Genomic DNA, 19371 nt, shown 5'->3' with positions numbered 1-19371 from the left:
GCAAGCGATGGTAAAGTAACCGAGCTGGCTCGGTTTATATAGTATAGTATGGGAGCAGAATCTGCAAAATCACTGTATATATCATGATTGTGATTCACCTGATAGTCGTCTCCCGACTGATTTCTCTGTTCCCTTTCAACCCTCAGTATGTAAGACCCATCTCTTTTTTTCCGCTTCCAATTCTCGCAGTTCCTTAATAGGCTTTAGATCTTTCGGTGGGATTCACACCATCCGGTTGTTGCTTCAGAAATATATATCCGCTAGAAATCAAAGAACATCAACGCAGCCTCACGATGTAGTTTCAGCGTGCAACGCCAATCTCCAGTATTCTATTTTTTGATTCAGAAACCTGAAAATCTTGATAAAAGCGAAATCCGTCAGGAAGCATTATTTGGAGTACAACCAAGAAAAGGCGAGCGGGGATATTTCGGCCCGAGGAGGCACTAGGTGCGGTTCACCTGGAGTCAAGGCACCAACGCGTCCATCGCACTTGCCACCTTCATCTTTTCAATTATCCATGGAGACGTTGTCAGAGTACTCACAACCGTTGGGGATCCCTAGACTCGATAACGACTCCTCTCCGACCCCAGATAAACGGTCGCGGGTCGTTGTCTCGCAGTCCAAACGAGGCTGCGTGACTTGCAAGTCTGGGTGCTTATCCTATCCCCCAGCGCCGTTTGACTAACAAGATGCAGGGCACGGCGGGTCAAGTGCGATGAGGAAAAGCCTCTATGTCGGCGATGCGTCCGTGCAGGCCGACTATGTGGTGGCTACAACCACAAAAACAAGTCGATGACGTTACAGCCTGCCTTGAAGAGTGGTGTGGCAGCGAATAGTCAGACAGAGAGGCTATGCTATCTCGCAGCCCATGTACTATTCCTGGATGACGATAATGGCTCTTTGCGAGACGAAAACTGGGGACGCTTATCCTTGCAACTATCGAACCAGGTCGATTGTGTCAAGGCCGCCATTGCGGCTTTCGGCGCCGCGTACGAAGCTGTGCTCGATAACGCCATATTGAAAAAACACTCTAACTATGCCTCCGACTACTACACTTCTGCACTCGCAAAGCTGCGATTGGATCTGAACGATGAGAGGATTGGTGCGGAGTCACTGGCTCTGACATCTATACTCCTCGCTTTCGTTGAGATCCTCACTCAACACGAGCAGAATGCATTCACCCATTTTCTTGGATGCCTTCAGATCATCGCCAAGGCCTATCAGCTCACCGAGAAAGCTCAATCATTATGCATTCTCGACACAATCAAAGATGCGCTAGTCAAAATGAACTTGTCTATAAGCAGCTACGGCTTGTCCCGGACGCCACAATTAATGTACCTACAATATCACCCAGCAGACGGTACAGATAATGCGTTCCATAAGCCAGGATCTGCCGCTAACTCCGCAATGCTTTGCCTTCACCGATCGTATCAGTTCATAGAGTCGGCTCATCGGCTGCGATACAAACGACCAAGCTGGAAGGAGTATGATGCAATCATGTGCAAGGAGCACTGTGACGTCGTGGCTCAATGTCAGTCAGTCATCGATGGATTTGCGACGCTTACCATGAGACTGCAGGCACAACTTTCATCTGCGACACCTACACCGGGAGATTGCGACACGCTGGCCGAGATCTATGCTATCCGCGCGCAGGTGACATCGACACTAATATTCATCCTGTGCATCCACAACCCCTATGAAATGGCCTACGATGAGCACAAGAGACTATTCCGTAGCATCATTACTGACGCCGCTGCGTCTGCGCGACTTCGGCGGCAGGCAAAACCCAGTGTCTTCAAACGCTTCTCAATGCGCCCCGGCATCATCAGCCCTCTTTTCTTCGTGACCATGAAGTGTAGAGATCCGTCGCTGCGCGCTCTGGCGACAGCAATGCTAGCCGAACTAAGTCGCGAGGGGCCCGCGGATGGGCAAATACTGGCTGCGATTGGCGCTCGACTGGCTGCTCTAGAGTCAGCTAAAAGCGAGCCCCCTTTTCCGGGCGCTCCGCTGGAGGCCTGCAATATCCCCGAGGAGCAGAGAATTTACGGTCACTCAGTCCCCCCTCCGAGAATCAATGCAGAAGGCCGTCGTGTCTTTGATATTGAGTTCATGAAGCCGAATCCGCCTCTAGCGCAAGGACTGGGTCGTACTGACTACTCCCGCCGGAGAGATTGGATCTACTGGTCGGAGCCTATCGAGGCATGAACTGGTGTAGCCGCACCATTCGCTGTCCCATTCTTCATGTTCCCCCTACATCTGATCTACAGCCGGAGAGACCTTTTGCTGGTCGCAATGCCTCGCTGAGTTCATCCTTGCTGCTCACGTCACGGACGCCAAATGCATACATGGAAACTATTGCCTCTTTCCGTCCTCTGTAACAACTGCAGAGAGTCTTTTTGTGCGATGCTGTCGCTGTTGACAGCTATCTCACGCGAGAAGCACAACTTCAAGCAGTGGGCATAGGGGGGTACATCCATGAAGTAACAGCAATCGCAGCGAGATTTGCTCATATTGCTCCTTTCGTGTGGCGAGTCACTCGCGGGGCATCCGACAGATACCTTGCCTTCCAACGTACGATTTCAAGCACTTTTCTCACAAACCGCTAGAAGATAACCTCGAAGGATTGATTGAGGTCCGGCATTTCGAGGAATTTACACTGGGAGCTCTCGAAAACTAGGGGAACGAGGGTCCATCAGTATGGCTTTGCCAGCAGACCATCTTGTAGCGAGTGTCCTTGGTCCGAGTCAACATCGAGGCAGCTCAAACTATGATTGGTCCGTGGTACTACTTGCTCCGCTTGTGGGTCACAGCTCGGTCTTTTCCATGCGCTAAGCTGGATTAAGGCACAATTGGAGATCGATCTCCAGTCCAGCTCCAGTGGGCTGGGGCTGATTCTGCAATTGACGTGCCCCAGCTCTACTGTAGAGCTGTGGAGGCCATCTCGGTCTTTCATGTCCATCAATGGCTAGCTGGTTGATACCCTGCAGCGTAGGCAGCAAGGTTGGGCAGGTCACCGGTCGTATATATAGATCCTCTTGGACGACCCATTATTAGAGATAGTACCAATCTACGTCTTCCTTTCCACATTCAAATACTCGCTTACGCAGGCAATATGTCTACCAACACAAGTACCACCAACGACCTTGGGTGCACAGTCTACACATGCCCTCTGTCCGAGGCCCTCATCGCATATCGCCCGAGCATTGGCGGCAACGCAACATTCGTCGCTCTATTTGGCTTCCTGGCCCTAGTGCAGGCACTTCTCAGCATCCGACACAAAATATGGGGTTACATGGGCGCCATGGTTCTTGGCCTGACTCTCGAATTTATCGGATACATCGGACGGCTACAGCTGAACAATGATCCGTTCAAGTACCAGTATTTCGACGAGTACGTCAAGACCATATCTATTCAGCTCACGTATCATAGGCAAAACACTGTTGACATATACAACAGGATATTTGTATGCCTCAGCATCGCACCCACGTTTCTTACCGCCGCTATTTACCTCACCTTTGCACGCGTCGTCTCCTCCTGCGATGAAAGTCTTTCATGGCTGCGACCTAAAACCATGTCAACTGCCTTCAAGGCATCCACCATTATGTGTGTAATTCTGCAGATCGCCGGAGGTGCTACCACCTCCGCGTCTACCGGGCCGACAGAAGAGTCCACGAGACAAACTGGTGTGGATGTCACGATTGTTGGGCTCTCAATCCTCCTCGTCTCGCTCCTACTATTCATTCTGAACGGCGCCATCTACGCGTGGAACTGGCGTGCTGCAACGGCATTGCATGCGCGCCATCGGCTGCAGTCGGAGGAGATGAGAGTTCAATGGAGATGTTTGGTTTTCGGTACGTTCAGAAACGAAAAGCAATCCGTCTTTGCTTCTCGGTTAGTTGACTCTGTTCAGGCCTTGCGGATGCAGCCGTCGCCATTTTCATCCGGACTGCGTTTCGGATCGCGGAGCTGAGTGGTGGGTTCGAGGGGGATCTTGCGAATAACCAGGCTGCTTTTATGATTTTGGAGAGCACGATGGTCTTCATTGCGAGCGTTTGTTTGACAATTGGGCATCCAGGGTTATGTCTAGATATTGCGTGGAAGAACCTGACGTGGAGAACATATCTCTGTCGAGAAGTACATGGAAATGTTGAGAGCGAAGGCAAGGCTGGCGTGGGGCTTTCAGACAAGGGTAGCCAGGGCCCCGAGGTCTAGACTCATATATCGCGATGGTGCCCTTGTGAGTATAAGAGGGGGACCTTGTTTCGATGTCTCTGGCAGGGTATCGGAATTCTCACGTTAGATGCAATAGCATATCACCCAGACAAGAATAAGTCGAAGTCGATGGCGTAGTGACCTTGTCCCCAGTCCATTCTTGTCATACTGCATGCCATCCTTGCGATATTACTTGAGTCCAGGATCCGGGATTATTCCTGTTGCTTTTTCTCCTTTCCTAGGAGAATATTAATCCTTCAACCGCCAGACACGCGGCATTCAACCCAAGCAATGTCCTCTGACATTCGAAACCTACCGATTCCATGACCATTTCTAGAAATCAAACCTGTAAGGTGACACAACGAATCCGGGACGTGAGTACATCCATTGAACCAGGTTCGAACTGAACAGGCCACAGCACAGCCTCCAGTCTGAATGTATTACTCCCAGGAAACTCTATCAAGCAGAGCCCATTATCGGCCACTCGAAACCTTCGCTGTATAGGAAACAATCCACAACGCCTCCCCTCAGTGGTCATTTTCCTCCTCCTCGGCTCTGAAAGGATAGCCCCAGTTCTAACTAGCTTGCAGCATCTTCTGCCAAACAAGCCTCACCACATCCCTAGTCTCATCTACACTGATTCTAAATATCCCTCAACTCACAGCAAGCACAAACTCCTGCGCCGGCGTCACCACCAGCCGCAGCTCATTCCCCTCATATACAAACCCCACCCTCCGTACCCGGTGCCTTCCAATCCAGCTCGGATCTAGCGAGACCTCCACCAGCGTATCGACTCCTGTTCCCCCCACCTCCCGTCTTGCATGGCATGATGCTAAAGGCCCCGCAGTAGAATGTCGTGAGCCACTGCGCAGAGTCAGAACATCTCATCTGCTCTCCGGGGTGCCAGTACACCTGAGGACAGAAAGGCTCTCCTAATAACAGGCTTCCTTGAAATGATTGCTGATGTCCTGTTCGTGCCCTTATCCGCGGTGAAGTCGAGCAACCCGCTGTCTAGCTACGGTCTTGATTCAATCATTGCTGTCGAGTTTCGAGCCTGGTTCTTGAGGACGGCAACCGTGGATGTGTCCTTGTTTGATATTCTCGGGGCAAAGTCCATTGAGGCCCTGGTTGAGAAAATTGTGGGGATGATGCCCACTCGTGGCTTAGCAGCAGCTGAAAAAGTTGAAACCTCGCCGAAGCCTAGTACCAGAGAGCCCGTGGGTCAAGGCTGTGAGATTGTCTCGCGCGATCTGGGGAAAACAGTAGATGCTCTGAAGCATATCGATCAGCCGAGCAAGATTCCACTATCCCCGTATCAGCTCCGTTTGTGGTCCGCGCACAAATCGACAGACGACAAAAGCGCGCTCAACCTTGCAGTGCTCTATTCACTCCGTGGGAAGCCAGCCCCGAAGACACTACAGCAGGCGTGCCAGGAAGTGATTCAGCGAAACGGTTCTCTCCGGACACGGTACTTCGACGGACCCGATTTCCCCGAGCAAGCACTGTCCGATACTGTTGCACTCGAATTCCTCTACCACGACCTCTCCAGCGAGACAGATCCCGAAGACGCGCTACAGCATCATGCTCAACTTCGCCGCCACCAACCTCTAAACATCCAGCAAGGCCAAAACACAGCCTTGGGTCTCTTCAAACTCTCGGAAGACCGCCACTCCCTCGTCTTTATCTACCACCATATCGCAATCGACAACAGCAGCACCAGATCCGCAATTGGCCAGTTCCTCTCCATTTACGATGCCCTATCCCGCGAAACAGACCTCTCATGCATCCCATCCCCGTCCCTCTCATACATCGATTTCAGCATCTAGCACAACCAAGCCCGCCACGCCCAGGCACTCGAATCAAGCATCAACTGGTGGACACAAACCCTCCACAACGCCCCTGTCCATGGTAAACTCCTCCCTTCGCGACAAAGCCCCGTCCAGCTCAAGCGTCCACAGCCCGGAAAGTCCTCCGCCAAACAATCCCCGCGGGAAAGCTGAAGCGGATAAAACGGATATGCGTTGAAAAAGCGTCAACGCCATTCCATTTCCTCGTCACATGCATGCGGGCATATATCTACCGGTTCACGCAAGAAGAGGACTGGATCGTGCTTACGGTGAACGGCACCCGTCCGCATCCAGACCTCGACGACGTCGTGGGGTATTTTGTGAACCTTGTCACCCTGCGCTTTAGTTCCAGCTCCTACCGGAGAAGCTTTGTTGACCTTCTTGTTGGGACGAGGAATGTTGCACTTGTTGCGTTGCAGCATGGCGGTGTGCCGTTCGACACTATTCTCGACGTCTGTGGCACTGCGCGTTCAACATCGTTTCATCCCCTAGGTCAGGTATTTGTCAACTATAAACTGAGTAATCCGTTTATTGGGGTTAGTACGACGGACTTTGTGATTCAGGAGTCGGTTGTGGAGGACATGGCGACCCCTGGGGAGATCGCCGTTGAGGCTGTCGAAGATCCGGTGAATGGGTTGCAGCTGAGGTTGGAGTTTGGTTCGTTTCTTTACGGTGAGCGGGATATGGAGGGGTTTCTGGAGGGGTTTAGGGGGTTTGTTCTGGGGGCGATTGCGGATCATAGAGGGCCTGTTGGAGACATAGGGGGGCTGGATGGTGAGGTTATTGATCAGATGGTAACGGTCGTTAGGTGAAGAGGGGGTCGTCATACTATTCGAATCCAATACGTTGCATCCGCCACGATAGGTCAATATATATATATTGGAGTTGATGCGATAACTGGGAGAAAAATGTAGAGTAGAGGCTGCGCTTTACTTCACTGTGTAACCGCACGCGAGAATAGCTCTTCGATCATGATCACGAAACAAAGCACCGTTCTCACGATATGGCGATGTATGTCTCCTCGCCAACACTCATAAACTACGATCGAGATTGAGGCCAAGTGGAGAGATAGATTTAGTTACCGTAGAGGGGCCGAGGCTTGGTCTTGACAGCATCTGGACCCACGGCAGTGAGACAAAATCACGTGTCGGCAACCACGGAAGCTGGGCGAAAGAGCCGCGGATCTCCGATTGGGATTGGTTTTTTGCACTGCCACAATTCACAGGAACAGGCAAGCAGCTTGCTGTCGTGCCCAGTCGCTTACGGTCGGGTCGAGAGGGAATTCGAGAGGATTTCTTTTCACCGAGCTTTCGTTGAGGTGATGCCGCTGTAGCGAGTCATTTGGTGGAGATGGTAGGTATGGAGGAATCGCTCAGTAAAAATCAAAGGGAAAAAAAAGCATCGCAATCATAATACATTCGCAAATCCATCCGAAATGCAGGCCGTAGCATAATCCTGATATCCTCAACAATGAATCGATCAATCAATCCTCCGAGTTCCCAGAACGCCAAGTTCCCATGCCTGTATACTCCGAAAATTCGAAATCCCACCACCCTTCACTTCCCCATTTCTTCCTCCCCTTTCGCCTCCCTCGATATTCTCCCCGTCATCAGTATCTCGAAAATTCACTCTCACTCTCCGCCCCCCGCTCAACATCCCTCTCCCTCCCCATCGGCGACTGCATATTCCCATGCCCCATCATCCCCCCCATCCCCCCCTGCCTGCTCTCGCGAACATTATATCCCATATTCTTCAGCCGCACCGAGCGCATGTACATCTCCTGCTCGCGAGAGAATCGTTGACCCGCGGAGGAAACGGCCGGGTTGTAGTGGCGGAAGAGGGCGGCGCCGATGGTGGTTGCGGCGAGGCAGGCGGCGATGACGATGGCGATGACGGCGCCGTTGGAGAGGCCGGCCATTTTGGTTGGCTTTCTGGGTTGGTTTGAGGATGAGAAGGTTTTGGAAGAAGAGGTTTGTGGATGGCTGGATGGATGATGGATTTGGTTCTGGTGGTGGTGGTTGTGTGATGTGATGTAATAGGCCGCGCGGCTATAGTGAAGTGTGGGCTGTGATGTGGTCTTCAATGCATCTGGATTCTGGAGTAGATAACCGATAAATAGATTCAGGGACGAGCAAGCTTCCGTATATAATCGAAAGCTCGTCAGGGGTAGAACCAGAATTTACTTGGGTCAAAAAAGAAGCGAGGCAGTGCAGAGAAAAAGGTCAAAGGTCGGGTCAGCCGGAGTTTATGAATGGCCCAAAAATCTGGTGGAGAGCTGGCTGCCCGCGCCTGCATCCATATGAGCTGGGTTTTGTCTTGGTTCTTGGTCTGGTCTGGTCTGTTCCAATCCTCGCCGATTTACACCTCCGATTGTCCGTTTTTCGTATTTGGGTCTGGGGATGGATTGGTCGTCGCTGAACGAGGAGATGAGTACGAAGGGTGCCTGTGAGACGCTGAAATTTGGCTTGGTTTCAATTTCTGTGTGCGCCTTACAATCTGTCGAATCTGGAGATTCCACTGAGACTCATCCTCCAGCCGGTTGCATAATATTAATGATCGCGATCATCGCGACAGCGTCATCAAGCCAGCCTCTTTCTTAACTTTGCACTCGGCCCGCGAATTTGGTCGCTGATCTACGACACCAAGTGGATCGTCCAACGGTGCTTGCGACGACAGTCCACTCCCGGCAAGAACAGAAGAATACAACACTAATACAGACCTTATGATAAAAAGTGAACAGTATCGAAATCTACTGCCAAGTTTCAAATTCACCGTCGGCCTCAACCACGATGCATCCGTGACTCCGTGCGACAGCCCCAGCAGAGACCGAGTTCCACAGTTCGGCCCAGATTCTGACGCTTTCTCAAGAACGACAAGCGACGATCCTCGGCGCCCAAATTAGCGGCCTTTTTGATGGACTTGATTCGCTCGCCATGCAATTGACTGAGAACTCCAAGCGTTTCAGCTTCTAGGCACCAGTTCGAGGGTGCTGGGCGGCGTCGCCGGCGCCGGCTAAGAATAGCCTCACGATCGATTGATTGAGCTCCAGTTTCAAGAACAACAGCGATGGCTTTCCCTTCCATCTGAGAGAAAGTCTAAACTTTATGACCCTTGAGGGGATCATGCAGCTGCAGATTTGACCACGCGCCGCTTTAAGGCTGAAGGCTAGGTAGGTTCGGCCTCCAAGGCTCCAGCTCCGCCTTTCTTCTGCTTCCCAGCATCTCCCGCACCAGCTTTCTATATCATGAAATGTCATGTCTCGTGCTGCTGCTACTGTGCTACTGCTCTGTACCCGGTTACCATGTCGATTGTCGTCAAAATCATCGCGCCGAACAGCCAGGTTGATCTCAACCACACCCTCTAAACCCCCCTCGTCACCCGCTGCTACAGGGCACAATGAAAGCCTATTCCACTTCACCCGCGCCAGATTCCTCGCCAACGAAAGCAAAGAGTTGGCGCAGAGACACGCCCCGTTCAACGTCGCCGAACTAGCCAAATTGGCCGTGAAAGCCGCCGAAACCACCAGCAACAGACGTGGAACATGCCTCGCCGTTGAGAAATTACCCGATGGGATGCACAATAAAGCTGTCCGTTTCACCATGGACAACGGCTTCCAGGTGATCGGAAACGTCCCGAATCCGAACGCGGGCTTGCCGCATTACACCACCGCTTCTGAAGTCGCGACGATGGATTTTGTACGTTTATTCCTTGTTGGTTTCCCTAGAGTCGAGTCTGATCTAGATTAGATGAGAAATGTGTTGAATACAAGAAGTTCCTAAAGTCTTCTCGTGGAGCTCCTCTGCTGATGATCCTGTTGCGGCGGAGTATATCTTGATGGAGACTGCGCGCGGTGTGTCTCTTAGCATAATCTGGGACGGTCTAGATGTGGAGGTCCAATTTAAGGTGTTGAAAAGAATTGCAATGTACCAGCGTGCCTGTGAGATGTCTCTTTTTCAGAATACGTGAGCCTCTATTATAGCAAACACATCGCTCAGCCAAACAGCGGGCTGCGCTACACCAACCAGGACGGAAAAGAGATCACCGACGGAAGATTTACAGTCGGGCCTTCAGTCGGCAGGAAGAACGTTGATCACGGAAGAGCAGAGCTAGATTTCGACAGGGGCCCGTGGCGCCGCGTAGCAGATTATGAGCGGGCGAGCCGTCTCCGAGAAGCATTCTGCGTGGAAATCATGCCGCAACTGCCCCGTTCTCCACTTGCGATTCACTATTCTGGGACCTACCAACCGACTAGAGATAGAAAGGTTCTCGCAATAAGCAGCTACCTAAAACTAGTTAAAACATCTGATTCCTGAAGACGAAAACATCACCACCTCCCATCTCTGGCACGACGACTTACATATAGAGAATGTCTTCGTGAAACCCGATGATCCCTCAGAGATCTACGCCTTCATCGACTGGCAGTCCACAGAACTCGCCCCTCTCTACGACCATATCATCGAACCCTACATCCTAGAATACGACGGTCCGCCGCTAAATGACCTGCTCAAACGCCCAAAACTCGCGGACATCGAAGCTCTCTTCCAGGATGAGCCTGCAGCAATGGCGAAACGCAAGGCTAGTTCGTTGTTCAGGAAAATGTCGCTCGTCGCATTGTATCGGTTCCTCCTGTACAAGAAAATGCCGCGGCTCTTCAAGGCGCTTGAATTCTGCCAGACAGATTGCTTCCAATTACTGCTCCTGGCGCGAAATCTCCAGATCGATGATGAGGCGACGTACCTGAGCCTGCTAGCAGAGCAGCAGGAGAATAAATGGTGTGGTGTGCCGAGGATATCTCAAGGAATGCAACAAGCACCACTGTATTTCTCGACAGAGGAGATTCGGCGGATTCATCAGGATGCTGAAGCTGCGGCGAGATCAATAGAGCTGATGGGCGATCTTCGGATAATGATAGGGAGCCAGTATTTCCAGGCGCAGGGGCTGGTGAGCCATGGGCAGTTCCGGGAGCTGGAGCAGCTTTTACCGAGGGTGAAAGAGGAGTTTGTGCGAATGCACGCGGGGAGCAAAGAGGAGGAGGTGGAGTTGAGCCGTGCGTGGCCGCTTCGATCTACCAGGTTGAGCATCTCGATGAGCGGAAGCCATCGAGAGCGGGCTTTGCAGGTTGAGCACAAGCAATAGAGATGGATTCGTCTGTCCACGGGGCAAGCATTGGTTCGTGCATCCGGCAGACCGGGAGAAATGGACGAACTGGCCATTGACTACCGTCGTTAGTTTATACGGCCTCTACCATAAGAGCATGCTGAGGTTCATCTCGTCCCTCGGGACTTGTGGGAGGCAGCTGTCCATGGCGGTAGAGAGACGGATATTATCGGATAAAGAAAACGATCAAGCGGGCATGAGAAATGCGGAATTTGCGCTCTCATCACAACAAGGCACAGAGCCTTTGGTTTCTTAGATGCTAGCAAGGTTGCAGATCATCCTAGTCGTACGGGCTTTGCTCAGAGTGACTGATCCTGGCGAAGCGAGCTGAAAAACTGTAGAGGTCTAACGTGTCAGGCTTGAAAGTTCTTGCGTCGAATTCTCCCGACCAAGGACTGAAGGATCAGACTATGCGATTGAAGAGCAGAAACCGCCATATGCTCGAGTTCCGTCCAATCGTCGTCCTGATGTCTCCAGATCAGTCCACCTACTCGAGTTTACTGTGTCTTGATTCGTTACCAGCACGGTAGAGAGGAGCGCCAGCTGGCGACGAACAACAACCCATCCATTCTGTTGGTGCAACCACTTCAGCTTGGGAATGCGCGATCTGGAGGTCCCCAGATCGCGAGTTCACAAGTCTTGAACAAAAGCAAGGTCAGCGATGCAGCTAACGCCGGGCTAGATTTAGTGCCGCCAGCTGGCTGTGCACGATTGGCTCGCCATCCGCTGTCCTATTTCCAAACACCGATCGTCGGGAGCGGCAGTGCCCGAAGATAACTTACCACTCGTGAACGCCTTCCTGGCATGAATCAGTCTTCTGCGCGAGTCAGTGTAGCGTTCTCCGAAGCTTCACTTGGATGGTGACTGGCTGACCAGCGGGAAACGCTCATCGAGTAAGACTACCCATCAATATGAATGAGATTTAATCCCTTGGCTTCAGGTCGGTAGAATGGGTCATGACAGAGCCGAGGAGGGGGAATGGGGAAGGGCTCGCATTCGAACCCCCCCGTAAGGGGTCAAAAGCGGGATGTAGAGTATCCCCACGAACGGTCCCAAGAACTGACCAATCTAGGCTGTCACAAAGACTCATCGAGCATGTGCAGTAGACTGATAAAGACCGATCCTTCTCGAATCAGATAAAGCCGCGGCATATATCGTGCGGTGGATGTCGTAGTGGCGCGGAACTAGCTGGGCGACGATCGCGAGAAACCCTGGATTGTGCGGGGTCTGGATACGCTGCGCTCAGAATCTCCTTCTTGACAATATGACAGTGTCTGATCGCTGGCATTTGCGGGTAGAGCGACCTTAACGAACGTGAGATCCTCTATAATCAGCAACATGCTTCGAAATAGTCGAAGCCTGAGCAGGCCTTGCAGATGGCGAGCGCTGCGAAAACACGCATTGGCCTGTGAAAAGGTGTACGATAGGTGGTTCGGGAGGTACCTAATGAGTGAAGTGATACCCGAGTTCGTCAGGCCCTGAACCACTCGCACTCAAATGTGATCTTGTTGACATATTGTGCCACAGGATCCCTGAATTGATGGAATCACCATCCGAATAAACCTATCGACGAATGGAGGCTGGAAGTGACTACCTGCCCCATCGTCGCGGGTGATAGACTTGACAAATCATGGTATGATCTGGGATCGGCAAGTGAGTGAATGCGTGGTCATGCTAGTTAGCGGGTTTTCTGAGGCAATGGTCCCAGGAAGGATGCACACTGCGATCGAGTTGGTGTACGAGCCACTCCGCTGGGTTTGTTGGCTTGGTGCACGATCTAGATTGGATACCTGGTCTCATGCGAGCAACGGCCGAAGCCGCCATTGACAGGGACTAACTTAGGTGTTCAGCTGACATTGGGCACCACACTCACCGATCCCTAACTTTGGAGACAGCTCTGAATCCGATACCGATTGTGGAAAACAGGATGTTCCTTCTCCATCGCTCGTGCGGGCGAACATGCCTCCCCAGGCGCCAGATGACGCTACTGCCAGCGATAGCGACCTGTGCAGGACACAGCTTCCCTGGCAGAAGCATCACGCTGACACATGTTCATACGTAGTAGTGTATCCTGCAATAGCTGCGTGTCCCAAATCTCCCAGCTGTTCCAGTCCGCGTTAGCTGCAACATTATCAAGAAGAGATTGGAGAAAGGAAAGGCTTGGGGAGCACCTGCATGTTCCCCCATCATGCATTAGAATTATCTTTGGGCTGACGGGACGTGACCTGGAGAAAGTTGAAGAGCTGTCAGTCACAATAGAACTTGCTGCTAGAAAATAGTTAAAAGCTCCTTATAAACCCACGTAGCTGTTAGAGGTCAGCTCTAATAAATTTAATCGCTCAATCATTCCAAGCAGAAAGTGGGAGACAACTCAGATAAGACATTTCAAAGAGGAGTAGCACCTCTTGATTATTGAACCATGACCAGCATCAACCGCAGTGATACCGACAGAGTCCATAGTGGCTCTTTGCCACAGAGAACCGCCTCGGACACAGAAATCAGCTCTTCACTTGAGTTAAAGATATTTTTATTGGAATGGGTAGCGGGCAAGGGCAGACGTGATGACTACCTAGGAGATACGCAGCCGATCGAAGAGCTTGTTCGACTACTTGATATTAATCAGTGCGACAGGCTTTTAAGTCATCTGGAGCGTGCGTACACGATGTGCGAGGTCGCAAGAACGCACCCTGACAGCCGCGAGGCTTCCTTTGGCTTCCTGCCGCCCACACTTTCCACCTATCTCGTCAACGATATATTGCTCCGGTCGCCGGAGGTTAGAGATAGGTCCAATGCAAGGCTACAAGGCCAAAACGGAGCAGAGCTTCTCAGATATAAGATTCGGGTTGTTCGAGACTCCTTTCTTTGGTTGAGCGATCTGGTGGAGAGACGGAGCGACTGGGTGGATTTGATTGTCTCCGAGACGCACACGATGACGCAGGATCTCGTCGGAGCGAGGCTTATTTGGTTATCAGGGACGCAAACGAGAGAATTCTGCGAGCGACCGACGACGGCAAACGTCATTACGGAGGATGGCAGATCAGCGTTGGAGAACCTCTGGCAAATGTTTGACGGCAATGAGGAAGCTCCTATTCGAATTGCTTTCTCCCTCGCAAAGCTGGACGCAAAGGGTCGCTGGTCCGACGCATGGGGAAGACTGAACGAAGTCAATCGGTTACTTTGGTAATGGTTGGGTGCGTATGATGACGAGGTTCCCTAATGAGGTATTGGGTGAGGCGACAGGAGCGAAGGATGCCTATCCCAATGCCACCCACCCTGAAGAAGACGGATTGATAGAAAGACGCACGACCTTGTCACGCTTGAGGAATGAGATTGAATGTATATCTGGGGGTGTATTTATCTCAGTGCTGTATCTTTCCCTCTGAGATGGAATGGGGGGAAGGCAACTAGTTGGTGAACCAATGTAGAGAAAGTGGATGGGAAAGAGAAATTGCACACCTGCAGAGGAAGCATTCGGGCTTTTGTAGCAAGCAAGTAGGTAAGATCCAGTAACCACACCGCCTGCGCAGCGAAGGCAGGACCCCCCCTCGGCTCGAGCTTCTAGGTAAGATATTGTACCTACTAGGTAGAGACTCTTCCATCGAGGTTGGTGGGCTGCAGGCATTGATCTCTCATCTTCTGCCTATATTTGCTAGTTAAGTCACTACGTCACGAGCACGGAACCTTCGAATTGATGCAGACGGTCCGTTGAGTCACCGTGTTTTTGTTTGCTTCACGCCACGCGCAGTTTTCGACGTCTCAATTAGCCGACCAAGGTTGTTGACAGCAGAGTCTAGTCCGATCCGCCCGCTCTAGCCCAATGACAGAGTAGTGACAGAGGTGCGGTGGGTAGCACTATCCACCCATACCATTTTGGCTTCTTCGTCACTTGATAGATCACAGGCAGCACGAGCCATGCTGCAGGTAGTTACTGCATGGTCCTATCAGGGATGAGAGCCGGAGAATTCTTCACGGCACATTGAACGCCACAGGAAACGACTTTGTTTCTGCTACAACGACCATCCCAGACCTTTCGCGCATACTGTGGAATGAGTCTTGTTGATTAGGATCGAGTGCCTAGAAATGGGAAAGCAAACATTTGTATTTACCTTGGGCGTCTGGTATAGATGCTACAGTCTGGATATATTGTAGGGTATATAGTCTTGTTTGTTTCCTGTGGATTGGTGTCACTTCAAGAAACGAACCTGACTCTAAAAGTTTTCTCCTCCTCGCGAATATGAGCCAACCTTCGAGGACACTTGTTCCAGCCGCCGTGACCCTCGGGCCGGATAACTCGATCATAGGGAAACGTACAGCCCCCCTGCTCTGCTTATAGACTTTCGGACGTTGCTAACGGGGACATAGGCTTTACAATCGCCCAGAGAGTTCGAATCCGAGAGACTATAACGTATGGCTACTCGACCGTGTTAGACGAGCCTGACAGAAGCAAGGTTCTTACGATCGCGCGCAAATTCGAGGTCCAATTTGGGTACTTCGGGCAGGGTCTCGAGGATCATGTCATCGCATATCTGGAATTCGAATATAATGAGAGCATTCAAGATTCATGGGAAACATACACAGCGAATCTTAGTGTGGATAGGGTCTTCAGGATGACTAGGGACAGGCTCTGAGGTCTTGTGTGCTTTGTTCTTAGACAATGCTGTATCTATCAAGAGCTTACTGCGTGATCAAATTTAGTCTTACATGCAGGATGCCATCTCCGAGAGTCTACTAGAACGAGAGCTCGAGACTCCCAGAATTGCCTGTCTTATCTGAAGAGCCGCGAGGGTCGTAAGCAACTCAAAAAGCAGGTGGCGTCGATCAAACCTTGATTGGATCGCCAGCAGAGGAGGTGACCCGTCCCAGCCTTGTGGAAAGGGCTTCGATACGAGGATACCTCTCCCGGGAAATGCAAACACAGGGAATAACTACGTAAATGTTTGCTTGTAGCCGCGCACAGCGGTGGGTCCACAGCAATCGACACCATGCCGCGAAGGAGGCTATCCAACCTTTACGACAACCACCGGCTGTAACTAATCGACTCCTTCAATCCGTCCGGCCCGCGGATCACTTTGTGTAGACTCGCATTCGTTTCGTCAGGATAAGGGATTGGACATGATTGACGTCTCGGGGAGTTCGAAATTGATCGCGGAGCCATGCAGCTCAATCCTTCGCGTCTTGAGTACGGAGTAATGGGCTCGAGAAAGTGAGTCTAGATTGTCCCAAGACTAAAGGTACAGCTTCAGCCTGACAAGCCCAGACTAGGGGCGATCCGCCAGCTCCGGCTGCGGTACTTCGTCATCACCCATTCCTACTTCTTGAGGAGGTGGCTACCGGACTTTGCAGCGTTGAGTGAATCAGCGAATAATGCACAGGCTGCGAGGTAAGGGCTATCGAGTCATACCACCTTGACGCTTCCTCATGGACAGCATACGACCCATCTACATTAGTAGTGGAGAGATTCGTCTGCGCTGACTGCAGCACGTTGGTTGTCGCAAATAATTGCGTAAATAGTATCTTGAGCGTTTCAACCACCACATGGATAATATTGATTATTGCGAATTGAGTCGCAGCTGCCATGATGCCGATCCATCCATGCAGCATTTACTGGCTCAATGTCTATCCTCCTGGCCTTCTGATCGGTTAGCTGGTCTATCTCTAGAGTCTGGACCCTCGTGTTTCTCGTATCTGCAGTGGCTTGTTCCCAGCTGGCTCTACTTCTACACAGTGCTACAGAAAATGTGGATGCTAATCCCATAATCCAGATTCGGCTCTGAGCTGAGAGGTTGACTTAACAAGGCATCAAGCGCAGTGCTTCCTCTGTGGGTGGGGATCTGCTTCATGGACAATGCAATATCTCACCGCGTCGAGAACGTGAGGCGGAATCTATTTCACAACTCTGACCCACGTTGTGGGACGGTTCCGATGCAAGTCTCACGCGCCTCCTCCTACTAGGCTGCTACCGAGCGCTATCAGTAGCAATTCTCATCGCTGCCTTCGGGGGTACGCCTTCTTGCATCCGGCCACCAGTTCTCATGCCTTTTATGCGTCGCCGGCCCTGCATCAGTGCATAGTGCAAGGCACGCGGGCTGTACTCCGACTCCCGAGTATCCTTCTACTATATGATTGACGCGCAATAAATAGGCTAAAAACTATGTCATCGGCTATGCGGAGCCTGGAGCGCGCTGTAGATGGCTTTTTTTATGAGACCATGACGCACAATGTTTTTGTTTTCTTGAAGGAAAGATTCTTAACCTCCCGAGGTCATGGCCTCCACTTTACAAAGCGCAGACACTCATTCGATGGAATGGACATGTCAGGGAGATGCGCCGCGGAACTTGGCCTCCCAAAGCGTAAGCGTTCATGTTTGAACACCTGCGCGTTGCTTTGATCACGAGGCTCACTCCAGCAAGTCCCCAGTCAAGGCTGTCAGAGGCTGGATACCTGTACTTCTCAGCTGGAGACTGGGTGCATTAAGGACCGGCAAGCTAGAAGACGTATCGAATGTCGACCAAACATGACCTGCAATTCATTTTCCTGGAGCCCATTGTAGGTTGTAGGTTATGGGCTACTAAGTTTACTCTTACACCAGTCGATCTCGGCCCATACCTACAGACTGCCACTTCTGTTTTAGCCCGAGCACGGGGCCCGCGCCGCAAATGGCTCTGGCAAGACATCATTGTGGTCGAAGCGTCTGGCCAACTTCCACGTTGTATCCGTAGCCGCCATGCAGACTTCATACTACGTTAGGTTTCCCATCAGACACCATTATCATACCCGAATCAGGTTGCGGTGAGCGCTCTGGGCTTCTTAGGGGATCAGTGTTTCGGAGATGCATGAATCCAGGCGAAACCCATGAGCGTCCAGACGATGAGGTCTTTATCAAAGCCACCTAGAGCAGAGAAATTTCGAATCACCTGAGATTCCTATTTATGTCTCTGAAGCTGAACGTTGTGCATCTCGACCCGCTTTCTCTGTCAGCACTAAAAGGGGGGAGGCATGGGCGATCAACATATGGAATCCTTCGACTCTATCTAGCGCCACGCTTAGTTAGCTCCGAGATTGACTCCCCCTGAGACTACCAGACCATTCGCTGTGAAGGGTTGTCCGTCACAAGTTACTTTGAAGGAGTGAGAGACAAGAGCCATCTCTTCCGTAGATAGATACCTCACCACGGTCTGCGTAGAAGCCCCAGTAAGGTAATAGGCAAACTATGCGGGAACCATTACTGTCAGATCATGCGTTCCTGTTCCTGGTTTCAGATCAAAGTGCCGGCCCTCCGGGTGTGGGTGAAAAAGATCAATGAAGATCGAGATTCGGACGATCCACAACTCGCACTATCCCTGAGTCAGTGAGTCCTGAGAGGCTGAGCCGGAGAACAGGTTCTGTGAGGACTCAAGAGCGCTCAGACCCCTTGTTCGTTGCTGTGACCCGGCCCTCAACAAGCTAATGACACCCCCAACACTTCCTTGCTGAGGCTCAGCCTCTTCTGTCAGCGTCTATCCTCTGCGGCAGCAGTCCCTGTGTACGGAGTGCCTTACGCCTCTGTGCCTACCCAGACAGTTCAATCCCCTCTGATAAATCCATACACTGTTCCCATGCAGTATCTGAAGGATTTGACCATTTCGTTCATCTCACCCGAGTCTAGAGCCTAAGGTTCCCCGACGCGTTAATCCTCGGTTTCGTACGGAGTACTCTACCTCTGAATCAAGGCCCAATCCCTCGCTACTCTTTGTTATCGACCGAACATCTTGAAAACAAGCATCTAAGTCGAGTTCCGTGACGACAGACCCCACTGGAATACCCACGCATGTCCACAAGAAAGCCGCCAATGGCAACATCGTCCTGTTTTTGGTGCCTGCACTTTCAACCAAAACCACCGCAATGCCCTGCAACGCGCCATCTACAATGAAGTCCAGAAGAGCCGCCGTCGATGATACAGATGATGTGCAAATGCGCATGTCCCAGAGCCACCGCTACGTCAATAGCTCAAACGGTGTGTGGCGGATGACTTCCACGTCGGTACAGTCCAGGTCGTTACGTTGACAATCGTCCGTAAAGCTCTGGATCCAACGACTTTGATACACACTGAGCTAATATTCATGCAACATTGGCACACTTTTGGAAGGGGCGTGGTATGCTCGTGCAATCAAGTCTC

General features: G+C 51.6%; 8 protein-coding genes across 8 annotated transcripts; 6 read left to right on the top strand and 2 right to left on the bottom strand.

Moving 5' to 3' along the window:
- Positions 1-518: 518 nt before the first annotated feature.
- On the top strand, positions 519-2659 carry BJY04DRAFT_43042 (uncharacterized protein). The gene is made up of 2 exons (XM_073720366.1): positions 519-645; positions 696-2659. Exon 2 carries the CDS (start codon positions 793-795, stop codon positions 2203-2205), a length of 1413 nt encoding a protein of 470 aa, XP_073576661.1. The 5' UTR covers positions 519-645; positions 696-792; the 3' UTR covers positions 2206-2659.
- On the top strand, positions 2660-4382 carry BJY04DRAFT_43043 (RTA1 domain-containing protein). Its single transcript, XM_073720367.1, has 3 exons — positions 2660-3390; positions 3457-3851; positions 3911-4382. Exons 1-3 carry the CDS (start codon positions 3113-3115, stop codon positions 4210-4212), a joined length of 975 nt encoding a protein of 324 aa, XP_073576660.1. The 5' UTR covers positions 2660-3112; the 3' UTR covers positions 4213-4382.
- A 575-nt stretch (positions 4383-4957) lies between these two features.
- On the top strand, positions 4958-6156 carry BJY04DRAFT_42660 (uncharacterized protein). Its single transcript, XM_073720363.1, has one exon. It carries the CDS (start codon positions 5166-5168, stop codon positions 6036-6038), a length of 873 nt encoding a protein of 290 aa, XP_073576659.1. The 5' UTR covers positions 4958-5165; the 3' UTR covers positions 6039-6156.
- Positions 6157-6274: 118 nt separating this feature from the next.
- Positions 6275-6871, top strand: BJY04DRAFT_212817 (uncharacterized protein; the record flags this gene model as incomplete). Its single annotated transcript, XM_073714704.1, has 1 exon — positions 6275-6871. The coding sequence occupies one exon, from the start codon at positions 6275-6277 to the stop codon at positions 6869-6871; it is 597 nt and encodes a 198-aa protein (XP_073576658.1).
- Positions 6872-7668: 797 nt separating this feature from the next.
- Positions 7669-7977, bottom strand: BJY04DRAFT_212816 (uncharacterized protein; the record flags this gene model as incomplete). Its single annotated transcript, XM_073714703.1, has 1 exon — positions 7669-7977. The coding sequence occupies one exon, from the start codon at positions 7975-7977 to the stop codon at positions 7669-7671; it is 309 nt and encodes a 102-aa protein (XP_073576657.1).
- A 1336-nt stretch (positions 7978-9313) lies between these two features.
- BJY04DRAFT_212815 (uncharacterized protein) lies at positions 9314-11195 on the top strand (the record flags this gene model as incomplete). The annotated part of the gene is made up of 2 exons (XM_073714702.1): positions 9314-9754; positions 10353-11195. 2 exons carry the CDS (start codon positions 9314-9316, stop codon positions 11193-11195), a joined length of 1284 nt encoding a protein of 427 aa, XP_073576656.1.
- A 2504-nt stretch (positions 11196-13699) lies between these two features.
- Positions 13700-15003, top strand: BJY04DRAFT_176680 (uncharacterized protein). Its single transcript, XM_073709507.1, has one exon. The coding sequence runs from the start codon at positions 13879-13881 to the stop codon at positions 14398-14400; it is 522 nt and encodes a 173-aa protein (XP_073576654.1). The 5' UTR covers positions 13700-13878; the 3' UTR covers positions 14401-15003.
- Positions 14435-15003, bottom strand: BJY04DRAFT_42738 (uncharacterized protein). Its single transcript, XM_073720364.1, has one exon. The coding sequence runs from the start codon at positions 14836-14838 to the stop codon at positions 14470-14472; it is 369 nt and encodes a 122-aa protein (XP_073576655.1). The 5' UTR covers positions 14839-15003; the 3' UTR covers positions 14435-14469.
- Positions 15004-19371: the final 4368 nt, after the last annotated feature.

Source organism: Aspergillus karnatakaensis (assembly GCF_047715665.1).
Source record: "Aspergillus karnatakaensis strain CBS 102800 unplaced genomic scaffold BJY04scaffold_2, whole genome shotgun sequence".
In the NCBI taxonomy this organism is placed as follows: domain Eukaryota; kingdom Fungi; phylum Ascomycota; class Eurotiomycetes; order Eurotiales; family Aspergillaceae; genus Aspergillus; species Aspergillus karnatakaensis.
Note: the sequence above shows the minus strand (reverse complement) of the source record. Positions and strands in the feature narration are given on the sequence as shown.

Excerpts from the sequence above, each read along its gene's own strand:
- BJY04DRAFT_42738 (XM_073720364.1), bottom strand. The coding sequence starts at position 14,838 with ATGCCTGCAGCCCACCAACCTCGATGGAAGAGTCTCTACCTAGTAGGT.
- BJY04DRAFT_43042 (XM_073720366.1), top strand. The coding sequence starts at position 793 with ATGACGTTACAGCCTGCCTTGAAGAGTGGTGTGGCAGCGAATAGTCAG.
- BJY04DRAFT_176680 (XM_073709507.1), top strand. The coding sequence starts at position 13,879 with ATGTGCGAGGTCGCAAGAACGCACCCTGACAGCCGCGAGGCTTCCTTT.
- BJY04DRAFT_42660 (XM_073720363.1), top strand. The coding sequence starts at position 5,166 with ATGATTGCTGATGTCCTGTTCGTGCCCTTATCCGCGGTGAAGTCGAGC.
- BJY04DRAFT_43043 (XM_073720367.1), top strand. The coding sequence starts at position 3,113 with ATGTCTACCAACACAAGTACCACCAACGACCTTGGGTGCACAGTCTAC. Across the intron at positions 3,391-3,456 it reads AAGTACCAGTATTTCGACGA|GATATTTGTATGCCTCAGCA; the intron begins GTACGTCAAGAC and ends CATATACAACAG. Across the intron at positions 3,852-3,910 it reads ATGGAGATGTTTGGTTTTCG|GCCTTGCGGATGCAGCCGTC; the intron begins GTACGTTCAGAA and ends GACTCTGTTCAG.